General features: G+C 45.5%; 2 protein-coding genes across 3 annotated transcripts in view; one reads left to right on the forward strand and one right to left on the reverse strand.

Annotated features, from left to right (window-relative positions):
* Efcab11 (EF-hand calcium binding domain 11) overlaps positions 1-5,128 on the reverse strand; it is a 158,571-nt gene extending 153,443 nt beyond the window's left edge. Inside the window, exons 1-2 of the mRNA XM_036206242.1 lie at positions 5,013-5,128; positions 4,452-4,547 (exon numbers count right to left, since the gene is read on the reverse strand). Coding sequence (XP_036062135.1) covers positions 4,452-4,547; positions 5,013-5,087 — 171 coding nt within the window. The 5' untranslated portion in view covers positions 5,088-5,128. The remainder of the gene's footprint in view (positions 1-4,451; positions 4,548-5,012) is intronic.
* A 1,146-nt stretch (positions 5,129-6,274) lies between these two features.
* Tdp1 (tyrosyl-DNA phosphodiesterase 1) overlaps positions 6,275-19,029 on the forward strand; it is a 73,315-nt gene continuing 60,560 nt past the window's right edge. For both annotated transcript variants that reach the window (XM_036206261.1, XM_036206262.1), the window contains exons 1-4: positions 6,275-6,315; positions 12,448-13,013; positions 16,283-16,326; positions 17,881-17,936. In XM_036206261.1, coding sequence (XP_036062154.1) covers positions 12,455-13,013; positions 16,283-16,326; positions 17,881-17,936 — 659 coding nt within the window. In that variant the 5' untranslated portion in view covers positions 6,275-6,315; positions 12,448-12,454. The remainder of the gene's footprint in view (positions 6,316-12,447; positions 13,014-16,282; positions 16,327-17,880; positions 17,937-19,029) is intronic.

A 19,029-nucleotide genomic window follows, 5' to 3' on the forward strand; every position in this document is an offset into this window, starting at 1 on the left:
AAATTTTACCAGATGTTTCAAAGCATAAGTTCTGAATTCCTGGGGAATGGGAAGATATGCATTTTATAGGAAGCCAGCTTTCCTGAACCCAGTAGACAATAATCTCACTTGACATTCTGATGGTCAATTTTCTCATTCATTAACATCCACAACAGATACAAATCTGCCATGATACCACACCACACCCACACACACACACACACACACACACAAAGCTTTACTCCACTGACCAATAGCTTAATATATAAAATCAATCTGGCTGTTTTATATAGATTATAACCTAAAATATGACCTTTCTGTTCTATAAAAACAAAAAGCAGTTGTTACAATAGCTTTATTCTTCCATTTTCCTGAGGCTAAAAGTATCCCAAGCCAGGTGTGATGGTTCACACCTATAATCCCAGCACTTGTGAGACGGAGGCAGGAAGGGAGCGACTCAAGCCTGCCTGGGCCACATAGAAAAAGCCTATCAATAAAGGAAGATGGTAGAATAAAACAGTAACACAGGATCAGTGCAGAAACATGGAGAGTATAAATTACAAAGAAGACACTTCAGAATTCAGTAGATAGCACCGTTAACAGTTTGGTCTAATGCAGCCTTTTGCTTGTTTCTGCCTAAGCAACACAAAACAGTTGAGAACACACTACATGTGAAGTTCTGGGGCCTGCTTTAAGGAAATATCAACACAGAGGCATTTCCCTCCCATTAGTGATAGGGGCTTTATTTGTAAACGCTAAGGAAACCGAGCCTTGATGATAACTGATAACTGTTTTTTTCTGGTGGCAGTTTTGAATCTTCTACACTCTTGAGTCCCCACATTTCCCTGGCTTCCTCGTGTCCCTTCCCAATGGTTCCCAGTGCATCCTTGTCATGAATTCCCTGCCTACCTTTAACTGCAGACTTCCCCGAAGCTCTTTCCTCAGCATGGTGCCTTTTACATCCTGCAGAAGCTTCCTACAGAATGGCATTCAATCTTACAATTTGAGCTACCCCTTATAAACTGAGCCCCAAACCTACCTCCAGTCCCCACCTTTGTACCCAAATGAGGTTCTTATTTAAGAGATAAAACCTCAAAACCCCATATAGTATCTAACAGTCAAATATACAGGGAACACCTCAATACAGCTGACTCCCCTGAACCCTCTTCCGTCTGGGTTCTCTCCTACTTGGCGACGCCACCATCCTTCACTGCCATCATACCCAGGCAAACACCAGGGCATAGCTTGTCTTACTGCCACCAAGGGCTCCTAGATGCTTCACAGAACATTAGTCGCGATTCTCCAGTCTAAATGACACCTATTATAGCTGCCCACCAAGCCCCTCCTGCCTATTTAAAAAATATCTTCTCTCTCTTGATGTCTATTAGTTTTTTTTGTTTTGTTTTGTTTTTTGTTTGTTTGTTTGTTTGTTTGTTTTTTCCAAGACAGGGTTTCTCTGTGTAGCTTTGCGCCTTTTCTGGAGCTCACGTGGTAGCCCAGGTTGGCCTCGAACTCACGGAGATCCGCCTGGCTCTGCCTCCCAAGTGCTTGGATTAAAGGCGTGCGCCACCACTGCCCGGCCTATTAGTTTTCTAAGCTCTACACAAAAATGAAATCGCTTCAAAGCGGAAACTGTGTTTATTCATCTTTACATCCCCAGCAACCAGCAAGCACTCCTCTTAAGACTTCATAGACTGCATTCTGCAAACATCAACGTATAAATGACTTACTATATAAGTCCTTTGTGGAATGCTATTGTAGTGTGATGATTGTTTAAAGTAACAATTCATAGTTAATTCTTCAAAATTACATTCTCTATGATAGAAATTTTTATGTGTCTCATTTAATTTGCTAACTTACAATCAGTATTTTATTTGTTCAAACACAGTATTAAAAACGAAACTCTAGCACCTAATCTAGTATAAAATTTAAAATACAAGAAGGGACTGGAGAGATGGCTCAGTGGTTAAGAGCATGGTTTGATCTTCCAGAGGACCTAGGTTCAAATCCCAGCACCCACATGGCAGCTCACAACTGTCTGTAACTCCAGTTCCAGGTGATCATACAGACATACATATAAGCAAAACACCAATGTACATAAGATAAAAATAAATAATTTAAAAAGAAGGTATACATTGAACATTTCCTCTCTGATAAAAGTTGACTGTATGCACAGCTGGCAGGTGTATAGGTGATTTGCTCTGATCCTGTTTGATTGTTTACTGACCTGTAATGAGATATGTCATTGCCCTATAAAATAAACTGTGAGGGTCATAAGGTGTCTCAGCAGGTCAAAGCACTTTCTGTCATGCCTGGTAACCTGAATTACTCCTGCAACTCACATAGTCAAAGGGAAGAACAGACTCTCTCAAGTTGTCCTCTGACCTACACAAACTCCCCCATATACACACATCCACACAAATCATGTAAGTTTTTAAAAAGACAAAAAAAAAAAAAAAAAAATGTAAACTCTCAACCCAGTATGCAAAGTAAAAGTTGCCAATTTCCATCAAGGGTATGTCCAGGACCACACTGCTGTACCGGTCATTAAATTCTTTGCATAGTCTACAGTTAAAATAGACTCCAGGGGGATAAAAAGCAAAATGAGAGAAGCTATCTTTCCAGGTGAGCCCGGGTTAAATACAACACTTTAAAACCTTCAGCCTTTGCAGGTCATCTGCCCGGGAACTCCAGTGTGAAAGGATTGCAGGTTAGCTGGGCAGCTGCAATTTCAGAGGCAGTCTAGCACTTTGAACTCCTAACTGGCCTCTCAGGAGCTGAGCATCTCCAGCTATCTGAATCCTGCAAGCAGTCTGCAAAACCTACGAGTGTGGGGGGGGGGGTGCAGAATATATTTACTGTGGAGTTGTGGTGCACTCAAGCGCGTCGAAGGGTACAGAAGTGGGGTATCACAGAGTCCCTGGCTACACCCTCTCCTAGGGAGCAGGAGAGCCCCTAGCTGTCAGTTCTGGGGAAAGGGGGGCCATTCTAGGCAGATGAGTGCTGTTGCAGCTGCTTGATGGTTACAGTTTACTCTTTTGAATTTGTACAGTGTCTTAACTCTGATCAGTTCCAGTTCAGCAGCTTAACAAGAATGGAGCGGCCTCTAGACTTCGTATAGCAGGCAAGCAGAACTGCACAAAGACAGGTAAGCAGGAAACTAGCAGCAGAAATAGAAGGTGCTTCGGGGTTCAGCTGCGGTCTAATTACCGGGAGGTGTGCAGCCCTTTCTGGAGAGTAACAGCCACAGTGGTTCAAGTGCAGCCTCCACTGTGAAAGCAGCAGTGTGGGAAGAAGGCGAGACCCTGAGGAAGTGGGCGTGGTGAGAGCCAAGGCTGATCTCTGGGCAAGGCAGCTTCTGTACAACAGCTGTGACTACCTGCACAGGCCTGGGCCTGTCAACACTCTGCCAGGGAAGGGGAAGAGGCTCATGGGACCTGGGGCCCCCCCCCCCCCCTATGATTTACACAGTTAACAGTTGATAGGGGAAAGAGACATTTTCATCAGTGGTGTAGACCCTGGTACAAGTTCCCCTAGGAATTTTGGTCTTTTTGTTTATTTGCCATTGTCCTAAAATGATGTCTAGTCAATGTAGTACAAACTGGCCTTGAATTCCTGATCTCTCTGCCTCATGCTCCCAAGCACTGCAATTACATATCCATGATATATATATTCTACAAAGACAACTCATGTGTGTGTGTGTTTAGATTTAAAAGGATGTTCACTTCAACAACGCTTGCAGGAACAGAAATTAATTCAAACAACAACAAAAGGTAAATGGGCTAAAGAGAATACAATGATGTTTTAAGGTGGTAATGGGGTGTGCTTTGGAGTTGTCGCTAATGCAATGTGTTATATGCATGTTAAAATAAGAGTATGCAACTCATATTTTCAGTAGAAGACTATGACCACACATGTATGTAGAACAATACAGAAAAAAAACTGGTGAAGTGAGACCCTAGTCTAGTGGAAAGAGAAGGGATTTTGTGGACTGTATGAATGTATTACTTTTATCAATTTAAAAAAGCCACCCAGAAATTCTATACATATGAGATAGCAGGCGAATTCCTCCTATTACACCACCCTGCCTCCCAGCCTATCTTCTCTACCATCCCATATTTCCTATAAAGTTTAGGAGATGTTTTGTCAGCTCCATTGACATAGATATCTAATTCATGCCTGGCTTGGGCCTTTGGGGGTGAGGGGATGAAATCGGCACTCGAGACATCTTAGGAACCGCTTATAAATCAGCTCATAAATTTGCTCCACAGATACCAGAAAGGAGTCCGGGCCAATTTTCTTTGGACACACTTCTATAGCGTTATCTACCCCATCCAAAGAAGGGAGAATAGAGAGGAGAGGAGAGGAGAGGAGAGGAGAGGAGAGGAGAGGAGAGGAGAGAGAGAGAGAGAGAGAGGGAGAGGGAGAGGGAGAGGGAGAGAAGCAGAAGAAGGGAGAGAGAAAGTTCTAACCTTGGAAGGTTTGTATCCAAACAGCATTACAATGGCAACCTTAAAGTCCTCTCGGCTTAAGTAGCCTTTGTTGTCTTCATCACACGCTTTAAATACCTAAGGAATATTAAACATCCACAATTAGCCAGAAACCAGAAACACAAACATCTAAAACTCAATCTGGTTGTGGGTCTTTTAAAATGCGGTTTCATTACCCTAGTTTTAATTCTCAAGCAATATAAACGCTGAGTTAAGGTCGTCTCTCTGGCCCCCACCCCTAAAGTTTCAGCGACTTGATCTCTAGGCTGACAAATCAATTCCTCTAAACCACTGAAATAAACCACACCAAAGCTCAGTGTCCCGGGATTCGGAAGGTGATGCAAAGGGCGTAGGTGGGAAGAGAGAAGTTAATGCGGGTAGAAGTGTGGAGGGCAGGGAAGTGATCAGTCGTGCAGCTGTGACTTGGTTGTAAGCACAGTTCTTTTCAGAGCAGATTAAAACCCGGCTGAGGGAGACTCAAGAGTGGTGACAAGTAGCCCTAGTCAAGCTGAGTCCGAACTCGGGTCGCGCTCCCACACCTACTTCCACCCATTTCCTGCGTTCCGAGGCGCTGGCTTCGCAAGCCCGCGGCCTGGCGCCTGCCGGGGACGGGAACATCTCCACGGATACCGACACCAACACCGACGCAGCCCAGACCAAGCCAGTAAGCTCCACTTCTCCAAGGGGAGCAGGAACAGCCCACCGCGGCCACGCCCACCACCTCTGGGACTCAACTTCACCGCGCAACTCCAACGTCTCCTCCCATTGGCCAGCCTCAGAGCCACTGGCGTAGACTTCGTAGTGTTATTGGTCAAATGCGCTGTATAACAACGGGGAGGAGCTCCCAAGGCCCGCCCCCAGTTCGTAGCTCCGCCCACTTCCAGTTTTCTTGACTCCTTGAACGCCGCTGAGGGAGTTCGGGTGACTCTGGATGCTTTTTAAACATGTTCTGATTGCTTTCAGGCTTTCTATCAAACTTGCAATAAACTCTCTTTGATTATTTTGACCCACGTCTTTCCTAGACTTTGTAGGAGACACAAAAGACTATGAAGAAAGCACGCACACTATATTGAGTGAACTCCCAAGATTCATTTTTAAATCAAGCCATTGCATGGCGTTCTCTGGACAGCTACTAGTAGGTTTATTTTCGCCCTCTTGGTAACCCAGCACTTAACACTAAGACAAACGAAATGACCCGTTAGAGTGTTTACACAGAATTAATCAGCCTCCGGGAAGCAATGAGGCTGACTCAAGGAATAACACAAGCATCCCACAGCAGACATTTTTATACAAGAGGAGGAGTCGTTTTCCTAGACTGGCTTATATCGGACTCCTCTATACCCTTCTGGCAGATCAGTGAGATTGACAAGAACACTCCCGTTTCAAAGGAGAGTCACTGGAGGTGCTGAGCTTTATGGGAACTCATTTAACTTTTTATCCTGCAGCAGATGCTAAAGTCTGAAGCAGCTGCCTTTTGCTTCAGCTCACCTATCTCCGAAAGCACGCTGCTGTCTTATCCCTGAGAGCCTGAGGCTAAGAGCAGCCCCAGAAAGAGGGTGTCGATTGCTAATTAACTGCAAGAGAAGCTAGCGTGCAGCTTTGTTTCTCCCTTCTTAAGGTGTCAACAGGAAAGAGCAGAGAGAGCTGGGTTTCCAGTCGCGCCCACTATTCCCTTTTCTGGTCCTGTTACTCTCCCGAGAATAAGGCGGCCTTTAGGACCCAGCGGCGGGCTTCCGGAAGTGGAAGCAGCCGGCCGACCAGGCCGCGGCGCCAGGGGGGTTTGAATTACGCGCATGCGCGGGCGCGCCGCGGGGCGGGGTCTCGCGGCGGAGGACTGGCGGCTCAGGTAGGTGCCTGCGGCTGCGGGCGCCGTCTCGGGGCGGTCTCTGGCGGCGGCCGCGGTAACTCTGCGCCCGCCCTCCTGATGGCGGCGCGCTGGCCTGGGCGATCCGATGTGGTAGTTGGGAGGCCTGCAGGGCCCGGGGCGGACCGCGAGGAGACCGTCGAGGCCGGGGTCCTTGGGCACGGCCCCCTCCTCCCCGAGCCTCCTGCGGTCCTTGCCCCTGGAGCGCTCTGCAAAGGCGAGGGGCAGGCACTCCCCACGGGGCACGCTCTGAACCTCTCTGCCCGCACTTTCCACATCATGGGGACGGCCGTGAAATAGGGTGTCTTGAGGGTGAAATGAGTCTGTTACCCTTGCAATGGTGTCCGGGCAGTGCGGAGCGCCCGGGAAAGTTGACAGCTTCGCGATTTGCTTAGCGTACCCTCAAATTACCCACTTCTCCATGGCAGTCTCCTTAAGCACCGGTTCCCCAGCTCCTGCGGAAGCGTCTTTATTGCCACGTGCTCACAGAGTTGTACGGAATATACTCAATTCAAAAGGTTAAACGGGCCAAGGCACTCCTCTTGCTAAAACACGGTGTGAGGGTCCCATTGTTTTTAGAATAAAAATTTGGCTTTTGACAGCCTTACCTCACTTCTCCCATCCCTTTCTTTCTGGACCATGCCCATATTACGGTTAGTACCCTGTGAGCACCTCCTGGCCTTTTGCAAGTTGGGTTCCATCTGTCTGCAACGCTGTTCACCTGTCTTTTAGCCTGCTGATCTCTTTTCCTCCTCGGGTCTCACATGCTGCTCCAGAAATGATTCCAAAGACAGGTTATCCCTGTAAAATGTAATGAGCATCTAATAATCTTGACTTTTAGATTTTTTTTTAATGTGTTAATTTGTGCCTTTCGCCCTGAATTTAAACTTGCCTAGAATAGACGCTGTGTGTTGTTAACTCTTTATTCTCAGTTAATTCTGCGTACTGCTGGGCTCAGAGGAAGGACCTCCATGAGGTGTTGGGCGCCTGGGTCTCAAAGGTCCCAGGAGCAGTGTAAAAGTAGCAGAAATACTCAGGGTCTGCTCAGCTGGGGGTAAAGGAAGCGGCTTTCAACTGTGTGTGTGTGTGTGTGTGTGTGTGTGTGTGTGTGTGTGTGTGTGTGTGTGAGAGAGAGAGAGAGAGAGAGAGAGAGAGAGAGAGAGAGAGAGAGAGAGAGAGAGAGAGAGAGAATGGGTGTGCAATTGTGGAGTGTCTTCCTCTTTTGCTCTCTGCCCTATTGTGAGTCAGGGTCTCTCACTGAAAGGGAAGATGACAATTTCTTCCAGAGTGGTTGGCCATTGAATTCTTGAGACCTGCTGCTTGTCTCTACCTCAATGTTGGGGTTACAGGTATATGAATCATGCTGGGCTTTTAGGTGGGGATGAGGTGATTGCAAACACTCTTACCCACTGAGCCAAATCTCTATCCCTCCATGGACTTTTTTTTAAGTCCTTAATAAAACCTCTGATGACATTCTGAGTTTCTGTCTAGTGAAAGGATTTTATAGATTTCTTTTTCATCTTGGTGCAGTGTTTGCCAAATTTCAATGCCTCACCTGCCTCCCTAGTTTTTATCTTCTTTACACATATACTGTTATTTATTTGAATCCACTACTATGCAAATGCTGTCTTTTACCAAACAGACACCCACCACTGTAGTTCAAAAGTGAGATGCAAAGCATTTTTTCAACACTACAGCTTTCTCCTTGATTTAAGCAGAAACTGAATTGGAATGGGAAGGGAGGTGCTGTCACATGTGGTCAGTCAGTGGCAGGTCCCAGGTGTCCCCACTGGAGGAAACACCAATGCTCTGAAACAGGGCTGGGATGTGGGTGGGTAGAGTGGGTGTACCTGTATTGTAATTCTCTGTTGACATCACTTACTGCAACTGTGACTTTGGACTTCTGCTATCCTGGGCACTGCCTGATAAACCACTGAAAGAAAGTGATTGGGAGTCTGTCCTTGTCAGGCTGGGCCTTGGGAACTTTTAAAAGGTTTCAGAAGGAACCTGGTCCTGCATGAGGGAGCAGTAAAATGGGATGTTGACCACATCCAGTCCTCCAAATTAGAAATCATTTCCTGCGTGATCTTGACATTTACATCACAGCAGCCCTTCTTCAACAGGCGAAGGACCTTGTTTTCAGAATGAGGTTGGTAACCTGGTGGACAAAAATGACAAGGTACAATTTCATTAGTATGTCACAAAGGCTATTTGCCTTCGGTGGTAAACAGCCCTCCAGCATAGTTTTGAATGTCAGCCATCTCCAAACTGAAACTATATGTAAAGCCTGAACCACACAATGGATTTTGTTTTCTGAGAAAAGTCTTTTTCTAAGTTTTTATTTGTGTTATTTTGCCAACTTGTTCTAGTTATTGGTAGAGATGCCACCCCCAGGGTGGTTCTAGAAAATGTAGATAAGACTAAAACTTGAGAAATTGTCTAAAGAATTTAGAGTCACTAGAGATGCTTAGAGTCCTCAAGGTTCCAGGATTATGCTTAGAGTCCTCAAGGTTCCAGGATTCCGATTTATTAATACAGGCCATGGTCTCTGTATCCACGTGGGGAAGAGATTGATGGGCATCTCTTTGGATTCTGCAAAGTGGGCTCCTTGCAGCAGCCAACATGTGAATGATGAAGATCAGCATGGTGATCTGCAAGGATGACACAAACCAGTGAAATATTTCATGTATTGGGAAGGGGGGAAAGACTGAGGTTTGGTGGTGCACACCTATAATGCCAGTGCTGCAGCTGGAGGAGAAAGAGTGGATGTTCAGAGCAAATCTGGACTGCAAGGCAAGACTAGGGAGAAAAAAAAAGCAAACAGACAGCTCCTTTCTCCTTTTCTTTTCTTTTCTTTTTTGTTTTTGTTTTTTGGTTTTGGTTTTTTGAGACAGGGTTTCTCTTTGTAGCTTTGCGCCTTTCCTGGATCTCGCTCTGTAGACCAGGCTGGCCTCAAACTCACAAAGATCCGCCTGCCTCGGGCAGCTCCTTTCTCATGCTGGAAGCAGAACCATTTCTCACCCCATTCTGAGACCTGCTCTTCACTTTAATAGAGAATGAATGTAGAGAGAAAGTCCAAGTACTTAGTTTCGTTTATTTTTTTTATTTTGAGCAGTGTTGGGGATGGAGTCCCCTGCTCGTCCTGAGTACTTTGAAGGGTTTTGTTTTGTTTTGTTTTTTAGTTATGTGTGTGTTTGCATTTGTGTATTGTTCATGTTTCTGTGGATGGTGTACATGGGTGGGTGGAGGGCAGAAGACAACCTCATTATTCAGTATGCTCTTATTTGTTTGGGGTTTTTACATTTTAATTAAAAATTTTAAATCAGCATACGAAGTATGTCATTTACAAAGTGTGCTTTTAGTAGATCCGGCCCGCCCTCCCCCATCCCTGTCTTCTCTTTGATTTCAGGTGACATGTGTCTTTTTGCTGCCTGACCCCCATGTTTCCCCAGCACCTTTTACCCTCTCTTCATCTCCTTTCTAGGTTTTTAGGTTTTATATCCATTTACACACAGACACACACACACACACAGACACACACACACAGACACACACACACAGACACACACACACACAGACACACACACACACACACACGCACACACACAGACACACACACACACGCGCGCACACACACACACACACACACACACACACACACACACGCGCACACACGAAAACCTGCTCTCATGTGAGAGAGAACACTTGAGTTTGAGTCACCTCCTTTAATATGATACTTAGCAGATCCATCCATTTTCCTGAAATTTTCATAATTTCATTTTTCTTTTTTTAATCAATATTTTTATTTTACAATTAATTTAATTTTACATATCAACCACAGGTTCCCCTGCCCTCCCTCCTCCCACCTTACAGCCTTCCCCCCCAATCCACCCCTCATTCCCTCCTCCTCCAAGGTAAAGTCTCTCCTGGGGATTCATCCCAGCCTAGGAGATTCAGTTGAGGCGGGTCCAGTCCCCTCCTCCCTGCACCAAGGCTGAGCAAAGTATCTCGGCATAGACCCTAGGTTCCAAGAAGCCAGCTCATGCACCAAGGACAGGTTCCAGTTCCACTGCCTGGGGGTCTCCTAAACAGTTCAAGCTCATCCACTGTCTCACTTATCCAGAGGGTCTGGGCCAGTTCCATGGGGGTCATTTTTCTTTACAGTAAAATTTCAGTGAGTATGTGTGCCCCACCTTCAGTATCCATTCACCTACTGATGGGTGTCTAAGCTGGCTCCACTACCTAGCTATTGTCTGTAGAGCAGCAGATATGGATGGTTTGTGGTTCTTGTTTTTGTTTTTTGACTGGTTGGTTTCCCTGACTTGGAACTCACCAGGAAGGCTAAACTGGCTAGCCACTGACTGGAGGGTCCACCCAGCCCTTGCAATCTGCAGTCTGCCATTGAAGTAGATACATCTGACAACCCACCCAGATTAAAGGATGCGGGGAGGTGGGCAGAGAGAGATGGCTCAGCAGTTAAGAATATATATGTACTGCTCCTCAGAGCCTAACTTGGTTCTCAGCATCCAGGCCAGGGTAGCTTACCACCACCTATGATTAACACTAGGGGGATCCACAGCCCCCCTTCCAGCTTCCTGTGATACCTACACTCATTGTAGACACAGGCATTCACAGAATTTAAAATAAATTTTTATTGTCTTAGTTTTGAAACAGTCTCAGTACTTAGCTCATGCTAGACTCAAATTTACTATATTATCCAAGCTAGCCACAAACTCAAGATCCTTTTACCTCAGCCTTGAGATTATAGGTGTAAGCCACCACACCCAGCCTGAGAACTCTTAATTGAAGATTCTGTTACTAAATTCCTTGCTGAAGGGACCTGGCAGGCCTTGCCCCTTCCCCATTCCCTTATTTGGTCACTTCCTCTTCCTGAGGCTAACCACCAAGATCCAGCTATCAAAGTATTGAAGTCCAACAATCAAAAGCCCCCTTTTGATCACCTTAATTTACATGCTCAATCAAAACAAACCAACTGTCCTAACAAGGGGCTTTGCCTTTTTCCCTTTATAAACACCCATTTACTTAGGGCCCACAGTCTGTTTCCTCTCTATCCAGAGGCAATTCTTTGTCCCTTTGGGACAAATAAAATCTCCTTTGTGCTGAGAACTTGGTCTTGGGGTGTCTTGTATAGATTGTGGTCCTTTTTCACTACATTGGTTTAGAATTCAGGGAAGTGAGAAGCTCATCCAGAGTTTTTCTTTATGTGGTCCTTTAAGTTTATAGGATTAAGTAGTCCCTTCAGAGCAAATCGGGCTGCTTAAGTAGCTCTAGAGTCTAGAATAAAGGGTGTCTGTTAAAATAAAAAACATACAAGCAAATTCAAGAAAACCTACACCTGAGCTCCTTTAAGTAAAGTCCCCTGTTGCAAACTGCTTTGTGCACAGTACACCAGTCAGCTGGGTCAAGCTGGTTTCTTAACGCATGTAGATCAGAAACTGTTTAGGAACATACCTAAACAGAGTTCTCAGAGCCTCTAGAAATGAGTTGGACAACGTTGAAACTAACACAAACATTTAGAAAGCAGATCCAAGTTCAAAATACATACAGGGTCATCTATTACTGAAGGAGCAGGTGACCCCACCCACTCTGCAGCCCCCACACTTTGGCTGATAAAGTGGTGTTCGGGGCTATTGAAGTTAAGTGTAACAGCAAGCTATGAAGGATGTCTCATGCTCTCTATATAAGAGCTCCTTGGAATGTGTTATTTTCAGTAGAAACCTTGTGTGAACAAACTGGAACTAATTGAAGTTGGGTAAGGGAGAAATTGTGAAAAGTGATCAATACCTTAAAACTGTTTTTTTGCCGGGCAGTAGTGGCACACGCCTTTAATCCCAGCACTCAAGAGGCCAAGGCAGGAGGTCCCTTCCTAGGGCTTCTCAGACCAAGGTCTAGCTAGAAAGACAGCAGGAAGAAGGTGGTTAGGATGCTTCCTTTAGTTTGTCAGCCCCTCATAAGAGATCCCAGGGCTAGGTAAGTGGCTCAGCCTCTGGTGACAGAAGTCTGCATGTACTGCAGTCTCAATTTGAGAGCAGTGAAGTTAGGTTGCCAGTCACCGATTAAGTAGACAGTAATGTTTCCGCCATTCCCTTTCAGAAGTATAATGTCCCAGGAGAGCAGCTACGGGAGGTGGACGATATCCAGTAGTGACGAAAGTGAGGATGAAAAGTCCCAACCTGACAAGCCGTCAACATCCTGTCTCCCCCAGGCAGGGCAGGGAGCAGCGAAGGAGCCCACGTACACCTGCTCAGAGGCCCGCAAGGCTGCGCACAAGAGACAGCTCTCACCTGTGAAATTCAGCAACACAGACTCAGTGTTAGCGCCCAAAAAGCTGAAGAGCGATTCCACAGAAGGTCTCGGCTGGTGTCTGTCCAGCAGTGACGATGAACAACAGCCGGAGACACAGCAGAAACAGCCTAAGCATATGGTGGTTCCAGAGAAAAAACATGTCTCCTCGCCCAACATGACTGCTGCCCAGAAAGCTGTAGATCGCAGCCCTCCTGCCAGCCATAGGCCCCAAAGGGCAGATGATGAGTATGAGACCTCAGGGGAAGGCCAGGACATCTGGGACATGCTGGATAAAGGGAACCCCTTCCAGTTTTACCTCACTAGAGTCTCAGGGATTAAGGCCAAGTACAACTCTAAAGCCCTCCACATTAAGGGTAAGGACAAGGGTTCTTAGGAGCTGGTGAGCTGCTTCCCTCTTGGTAAAGCAAGGGGGCACAGCTTAGGATGGCCTTTAAGAGCCCGTCTTAACTACTGGTGGGGAGGGTTGTTTACCCTGAGTACATGTGGCAGACAGGTGGCGTTCCAAGGGTCCATCTCAAGGTCCCTGTAGCTCAGCCCCTAGTAACGCTTGGCACAGTGCTTAGAATTGTTTACCTTTCCAAGTGAAGACTAAACTTGACTGGTAGTGGTATTTATTAAGTGCCATAAACTTCACAGTGGCTCCGTATGGTCCTTGGATCAGCAGCATCAGGATCACCTGGACCTTGGAAATGCCAGTTCTCAGCTCTGTCTTAGATTCATCAAATCAGACTCTCAGGGGTCAGGGCCTGCCACCTATGCTACCTCTAAGCCTCCAGAGAATAACAATGCCTAGTGATGTGTGAGTGTCTTGAGAACCTGGTTTGGGATCCTAGGACAAAGGAACAAAAAAATGAGTGCTGTTGTGTGCAGGTGGATACTTCAGGTATGAGGCAGAGAATGGCCTCTAGTGGTTCTCTTCATTCCACGGAGGAACAGCGAAACACATGGACTCAAAGGGCACAGATTCCCTTTTCGCCCCTCATTGTCTCTACAGTTAGGACAGTATGGGATGAGGATTCAGAACAGAGCAGATATGTGAAGTGATCAGCGCTTATTCGTATGGCTGTTGACACAATAAGCATCCTCTCACATTAACGTGTTTTCTCGCTCATATTCACAGCATAGATTATTCTCAACGTAGTTTTTCCATATCAAATGCATGGTAGTACTCTATTCTCCTGTATGACATGTAAATGTTGATGGGTTTAGTTCCATAGTAATAAGTGCAGCGCTGCAAATTTTTGAGCATCTCTTATGTAGGTACCCTGAAGATAGTTTCTAGTGGTTTTGCTTTGTCTGGGAGAGATAGGAAGCAAAGGAGTATGGAAAGACTGCTCTGTGTACTAAAATAGTAATGACTTGCTGTCAGCACCAAGATTCAAGGAGAGAGATGACATCATGAGGGTTTTATATGTATCTTAATTCTCAGAGCAGCCTAATAAGATGATCAAATGTCCTTGGACATGTGACAGACAGATCTGCAGATCAGAAAAGTTACATCACTTACCCAAGGTCACAGAGCTTTTAAATGGTAGAGCCACACTTGAATCCTGTTCTAAATCCATGCTGTTTGATGTATCCTGCTAACACTAGCCATAAGTGTAGGATCTCTAGACCTCATGGAGGACCGGGGCCTTCCAGTGGACCCTGGAAGATGGGCAAAGTTTAAAAAGCTAGAGGTGCAGACGAGGGCCAGCTGGAAGGCTGTGTTGCAGTTTATCTCCTAACTCTCCTGGTCTCAAAATGAGGGGCTTTCCTACTAGTTGTTTTGTTCTTTCAAACACTTTGTAGCCCCGCATCTCACACAACGTCTAATGGGCTGCTAGCGTCACAGGAATGTAGCAGGAATTTAGCTGAATATAGTAAAGCTATACCTGGAGAAATCAGGGGAATTCTTCCAGAGGAACCCAAATCTCAAGGAGTATTTGGTGATATTTGGCTTTTAATATATCAGCTGTTTCCTACTATGAATTTTTTGTGTGCTCTCATAACTTCCCCAAGAACTTCTAATAGTGGATATACTTCTGTAGCATCCAGAGCCACAAGGCAGACAGGACAAAGCATTTCATTCCAACAGCTGGGTCTCCTGAATTAAGGTAAACACCCTTAGGGAGACACCGCCTGTCTCCTAAGCCTAGGTGCATAGCTTTGTTTATTGTGCAAATTAAGCTCAGACTCTCCTTTCTTATACAGCCTTAGTGGTATGTATATATATTTATATTTATATTTCTTTACATTATAGACTGCACTTCTAGGAATGTAGTTTGAGCACATAAATTCCTTTTTTCTAACCAATTTTAGCTCTTAGTTGACCTCTTCCCTTAACCACCCCCCTTTTGGGTTGTACAAGAAAGCATGACAGTCACTGCTTGAGGAAAACTCTTGTCTGCCTTTATGACCCTGTAAGAAGTCAAGCCTGGTGACCTTGCCTTAGCCAGAGCATTGCAATTGCAGGGGTTTATAACTGTAAACCTCAGAGACTTGGGGGACTAGATTGGAGAACTTGAAGGACAAGATGGGCGATGAGGAAGAGCCTGATGGGGAAGACCTAGGTGGGTAAGAACAAGAGGAGAAAGACCAAGATGGGGCAGAGCTAAGATGAAGGAATTGAGATAGCACTTAGAGGGGACAGCGGAAAGATGTAGAGAGACTCAGGCAAGAAAGGAGCTGAGTGTGAGAGCAGAACAGAAGCTGTGTAGACAGAGAACTGACTCAAGAATAAGGTGTATGGACTAAAGAGTTTAGTGTACGTAGATTTATTAGTGAACTCCTCAGATTAATCCACTGCTGGTGTCACCTCTTCTGGGACTCTGGGTGAAGGCTGTTGAGGGGCAGGACTCCAAAAGCTTTCGGTAGAGGAAAGGAAGTACCCAGTAACTGTCAAATAAGTGAACGAGCCCACTTCCTTCTCAGAAGCAACTCAGTAGGTACCAGCAACCTAGAGGCAGACATCCTGGGTCAAACCTTAACTCTCTGATCTACCAGCTGTATGGTTACATACACCCTCTTCCTGATATGCTCCTGACCCAAAAAGGCAGAGTAACACCTTACTTCAAAATCCCCAGGAGGAGGATTGAGTTCATCCATTGAAAGTGCTGAGAACGGTGTCTATCCCCTAAGAAGTGCTATACCAGTGCAAGATGGTGTTGATAGTGGTGTAGTTAATGAACAATGCCCTTTCTAATCTGTCCAAAGTCAGGCTTGAGGGGAACCAAGTGGGATGTCCTCAGAAGTGACCTAGAGTACCAAGGATGTGAGTGTACTGTTTTGGGAGCAAATGTTCTCTGGCTACAGGGGAGCACCACTGAGGACTTAGCTGGTACAGAAGGAGGTAAAGATTCAGAGGTTCATGAACAAGAATGGACGTAATTAATGTGCATCAACAGAGCCCAATATTAAGCAATCATCCAGGACTTGAGTTTTAGATTTTAGTTTTGTATTCTACTTTGTCAAAGAATGTGATAAATATGTCATATAAAGAAATGTTATCAGGAGTTTTATAGAATATTACAACCTAGCCTTGTAGTAGCTTTTCAGTTTCTTTATTGTCACTGGCTGCTGCTGAAAGGGTAGTCGTTATAGAGGGTTTTTATCTGAAAATCCATTTGTTTTGTCTTTGTAGATATTTTATCCCCTCTGTTTGGGACCCTTGTCTCTTCAGCCCAGGTGAGTTTATAAGTTGTCTTTTCATTGGGTACTCAGTCCTATGCAGTGTTCCCTAAGCTAGCATCTGCCCAGAGCCTGGCCATATTGTGGGATCCATACACAGCAGTCTCTCACTTGGCCCTCATCAGCATAGAGCATGGAGGCCACTCAAAAGGAAACACCTGACTTGATCAGGCCACAAGGGCTGGCCAAGAAGTCACTTCATATTCCTCTCTGAAAGAGTCAGGGAGATGATACCTCCAACCTCATGGGATGCTGGTGCAGTTCCCTGGGAATGGGTGGGTGGCATGGTGAAGACCAAGTGTTGTTCAAATGCTAAAAGGTCTTATTAATAAAAAACTCAGTACCAGATATTGGGGTGAATGCTGAAAGATCAGAAAGACAAAGGAACAAGCCACTGCCAAGTCTCACCTCACTAATTCCACGAATCCTCTAACTGGGATCCTCTGAATCTTCACCTGAAAGGGTCCAGCCGAAAAAGCTTCTAGCTGAAAGGGATGCTTCACCCTTTCATTCCTGTCTCCTCATGCCTTATATACCTTTCTCTGCCCAGCTATCACTTCCTGGGATTAAAGGCATGTGTGTTTCCCAGTACTGGGATTACAAGTGTGTACCACCACTGTCTGGCTCTGTTTCTCTCCTAGACTGTGTAAATCTCATGTAGTCCAGGGTGGCTTTGAACTCACTGAGATCCAGATGAACCTCTGCCTCCTGAGTGCTAGGACCACTGCCTGACCGCTATGTTTAATCTAGTGGCTTGTTCTGTCCTCTGATCTTCAGGCATATTTTATTAGGGTACACAGTATATCATCACAGGCAAGTCAAGTTTGAGTTGCTTTAGAAAAATGGATGCTCTGCACTGATTAGAAAGAAGCAGAATTTGTGACTACTTCTGCATGTTCAAGGGTTCTTGCTGCACTCAGCTGGTCCCTTGGTGCTGACAAGTCATCATAACGGTCCAGAAGCTCAAGGACTAGTCAGGAAAAAAGGGTCTTGTTCCTGAAGCGAGCAGAGGTGCCATCTTCCTGTATGATGTGCTCCTGATCTCTAGCTAGAACCAGATGGGGTGCGTCTGTGCATTCTTTCTCACTAGACTTGAGCTCCTGTGCCCAGGACTGGCCAGGCATGAAAAAGAAACCTCCTCATCAATAAAACTCTATGGAACTTGCCGTCAGTAGGTACTAATTATGAACAAGTTAGAGTATACCAGGCTAGCTGATAGCCTTTCCTAAAAGTCCTGGGATCTTTGTCTCTGACACCTCAGGGGAACTTTGTGAGCCTGGACTACTAGGGATGATGTAGTAACACCACTGACGAATAGAAATGTTGCCAAAGTATGTGCAGATAGTATCCTTAGAGCCTATGTGGGGCATTCGGCAGATTCCTTTAACCAGTGTTCTTGAAGATGAAATTTGGGCTTACCTTTGCATATCGCAGCCTAACTGACTAGGTTTATGAACATTGTAGCATGCGGTTGCTTTGGAAATCCTTTCAGTTTAAAAGCAGCCTTGTGGATGTACACGTGGCTGACTTACCTTTCTCTTCTCCATCCAGTTTAACTACTGCTTTGATGTGGACTGGCTCGTAAAGCAGTATCCACCAGAATTCAGGTGAGTCCTGTGGTCCCAGAGTGCAGACAGCGCAGTGGAGTTCTAGACTTGCATGTCTCAGAAGAGCTACTCATCTCTCTGTATTTCACTTGACAGAACTATAGAAGGAAAACGTTTGTTTGGGGAGAACAGCATTTTATTCATTTAGTAAGGTTTTTTTGGGGGTGTGTGTATGTGTGTGTGTGTGTGTGTGTGTGTGTGTGTGTGTGTGTGTGTATGCGCGCGCGTGTGTGTGTGTGTGTGTGTGTGTGTGTGTGTGTGTGTGTGTGTGTAGGCTTGAGTATCTTCAGGAGCCATCTCCTCTCTTTTTTTATATTTTATTTTGTTTTATTTTGGGGGACAGGTTCTTTTGCTGACCCAGCCCCAGGGATCTGCCTATATCCACCTCCCCAGCTGTGGATTACAGGTGCACAACACCATGCCTGGCATCTTTTGCACGGGTTCCAGAAATCTAACTCATGTCTTCATGTTTACAATGCAAACCCTTACCAAATGAGTTACTGCCTCTGCTTGGGAACACTTTTTACCTATTTAATCACACACATTCTTTTCATAGACTTAGTATTTTCCACTTTGCTCTGTCCAGAAGTAGATAAGGACAAATTCCAACTCAAGTAACAACTTCATGGGCAATGTTAATGTGAAGGAAACAGTCATCTCTGTGTGGTATCTAGATATGTATGTATGTGTGCCCAGACATGCCCAGCATGCCACACTTGGCTCAGCACATCAGAGCTATTCTTCTCTAATGGTCTGTATGTGCCAACCCAAATGATTCTTACAGAACTATGTTTGGAGTTGAGAAAGGGGGTCATGACCGTCCTTTACCCAAGCTGAGGTACTGTTGGACTTGTAAGTGCAGCCTCTGGCAATCCTTCAGCCTCCTGGGAAGCAATACAGACCAAGGAAATGTAGCCGTGCATGTTACACACGGCCATTTGTGTTCGTAACACAGATTTGTGCGGAGCCTCCTAACAGTAAGTAGGATGGAGGAAGACACACAAGAAAGATTGCCAGCTTCATCGAGACCCCCGTGCTTTTAAGGCATCATTATGGAAACTTCTGGCATTAGTGTAAAATGTAGAGATTTCCC

The sequence above is a fragment of the Onychomys torridus genome, chromosome 14 (assembly GCF_903995425.1).
Source record: "Onychomys torridus chromosome 14, mOncTor1.1, whole genome shotgun sequence".
Lineage (NCBI taxonomy): Eukaryota > Metazoa > Chordata > Mammalia > Rodentia > Cricetidae > Onychomys > Onychomys torridus.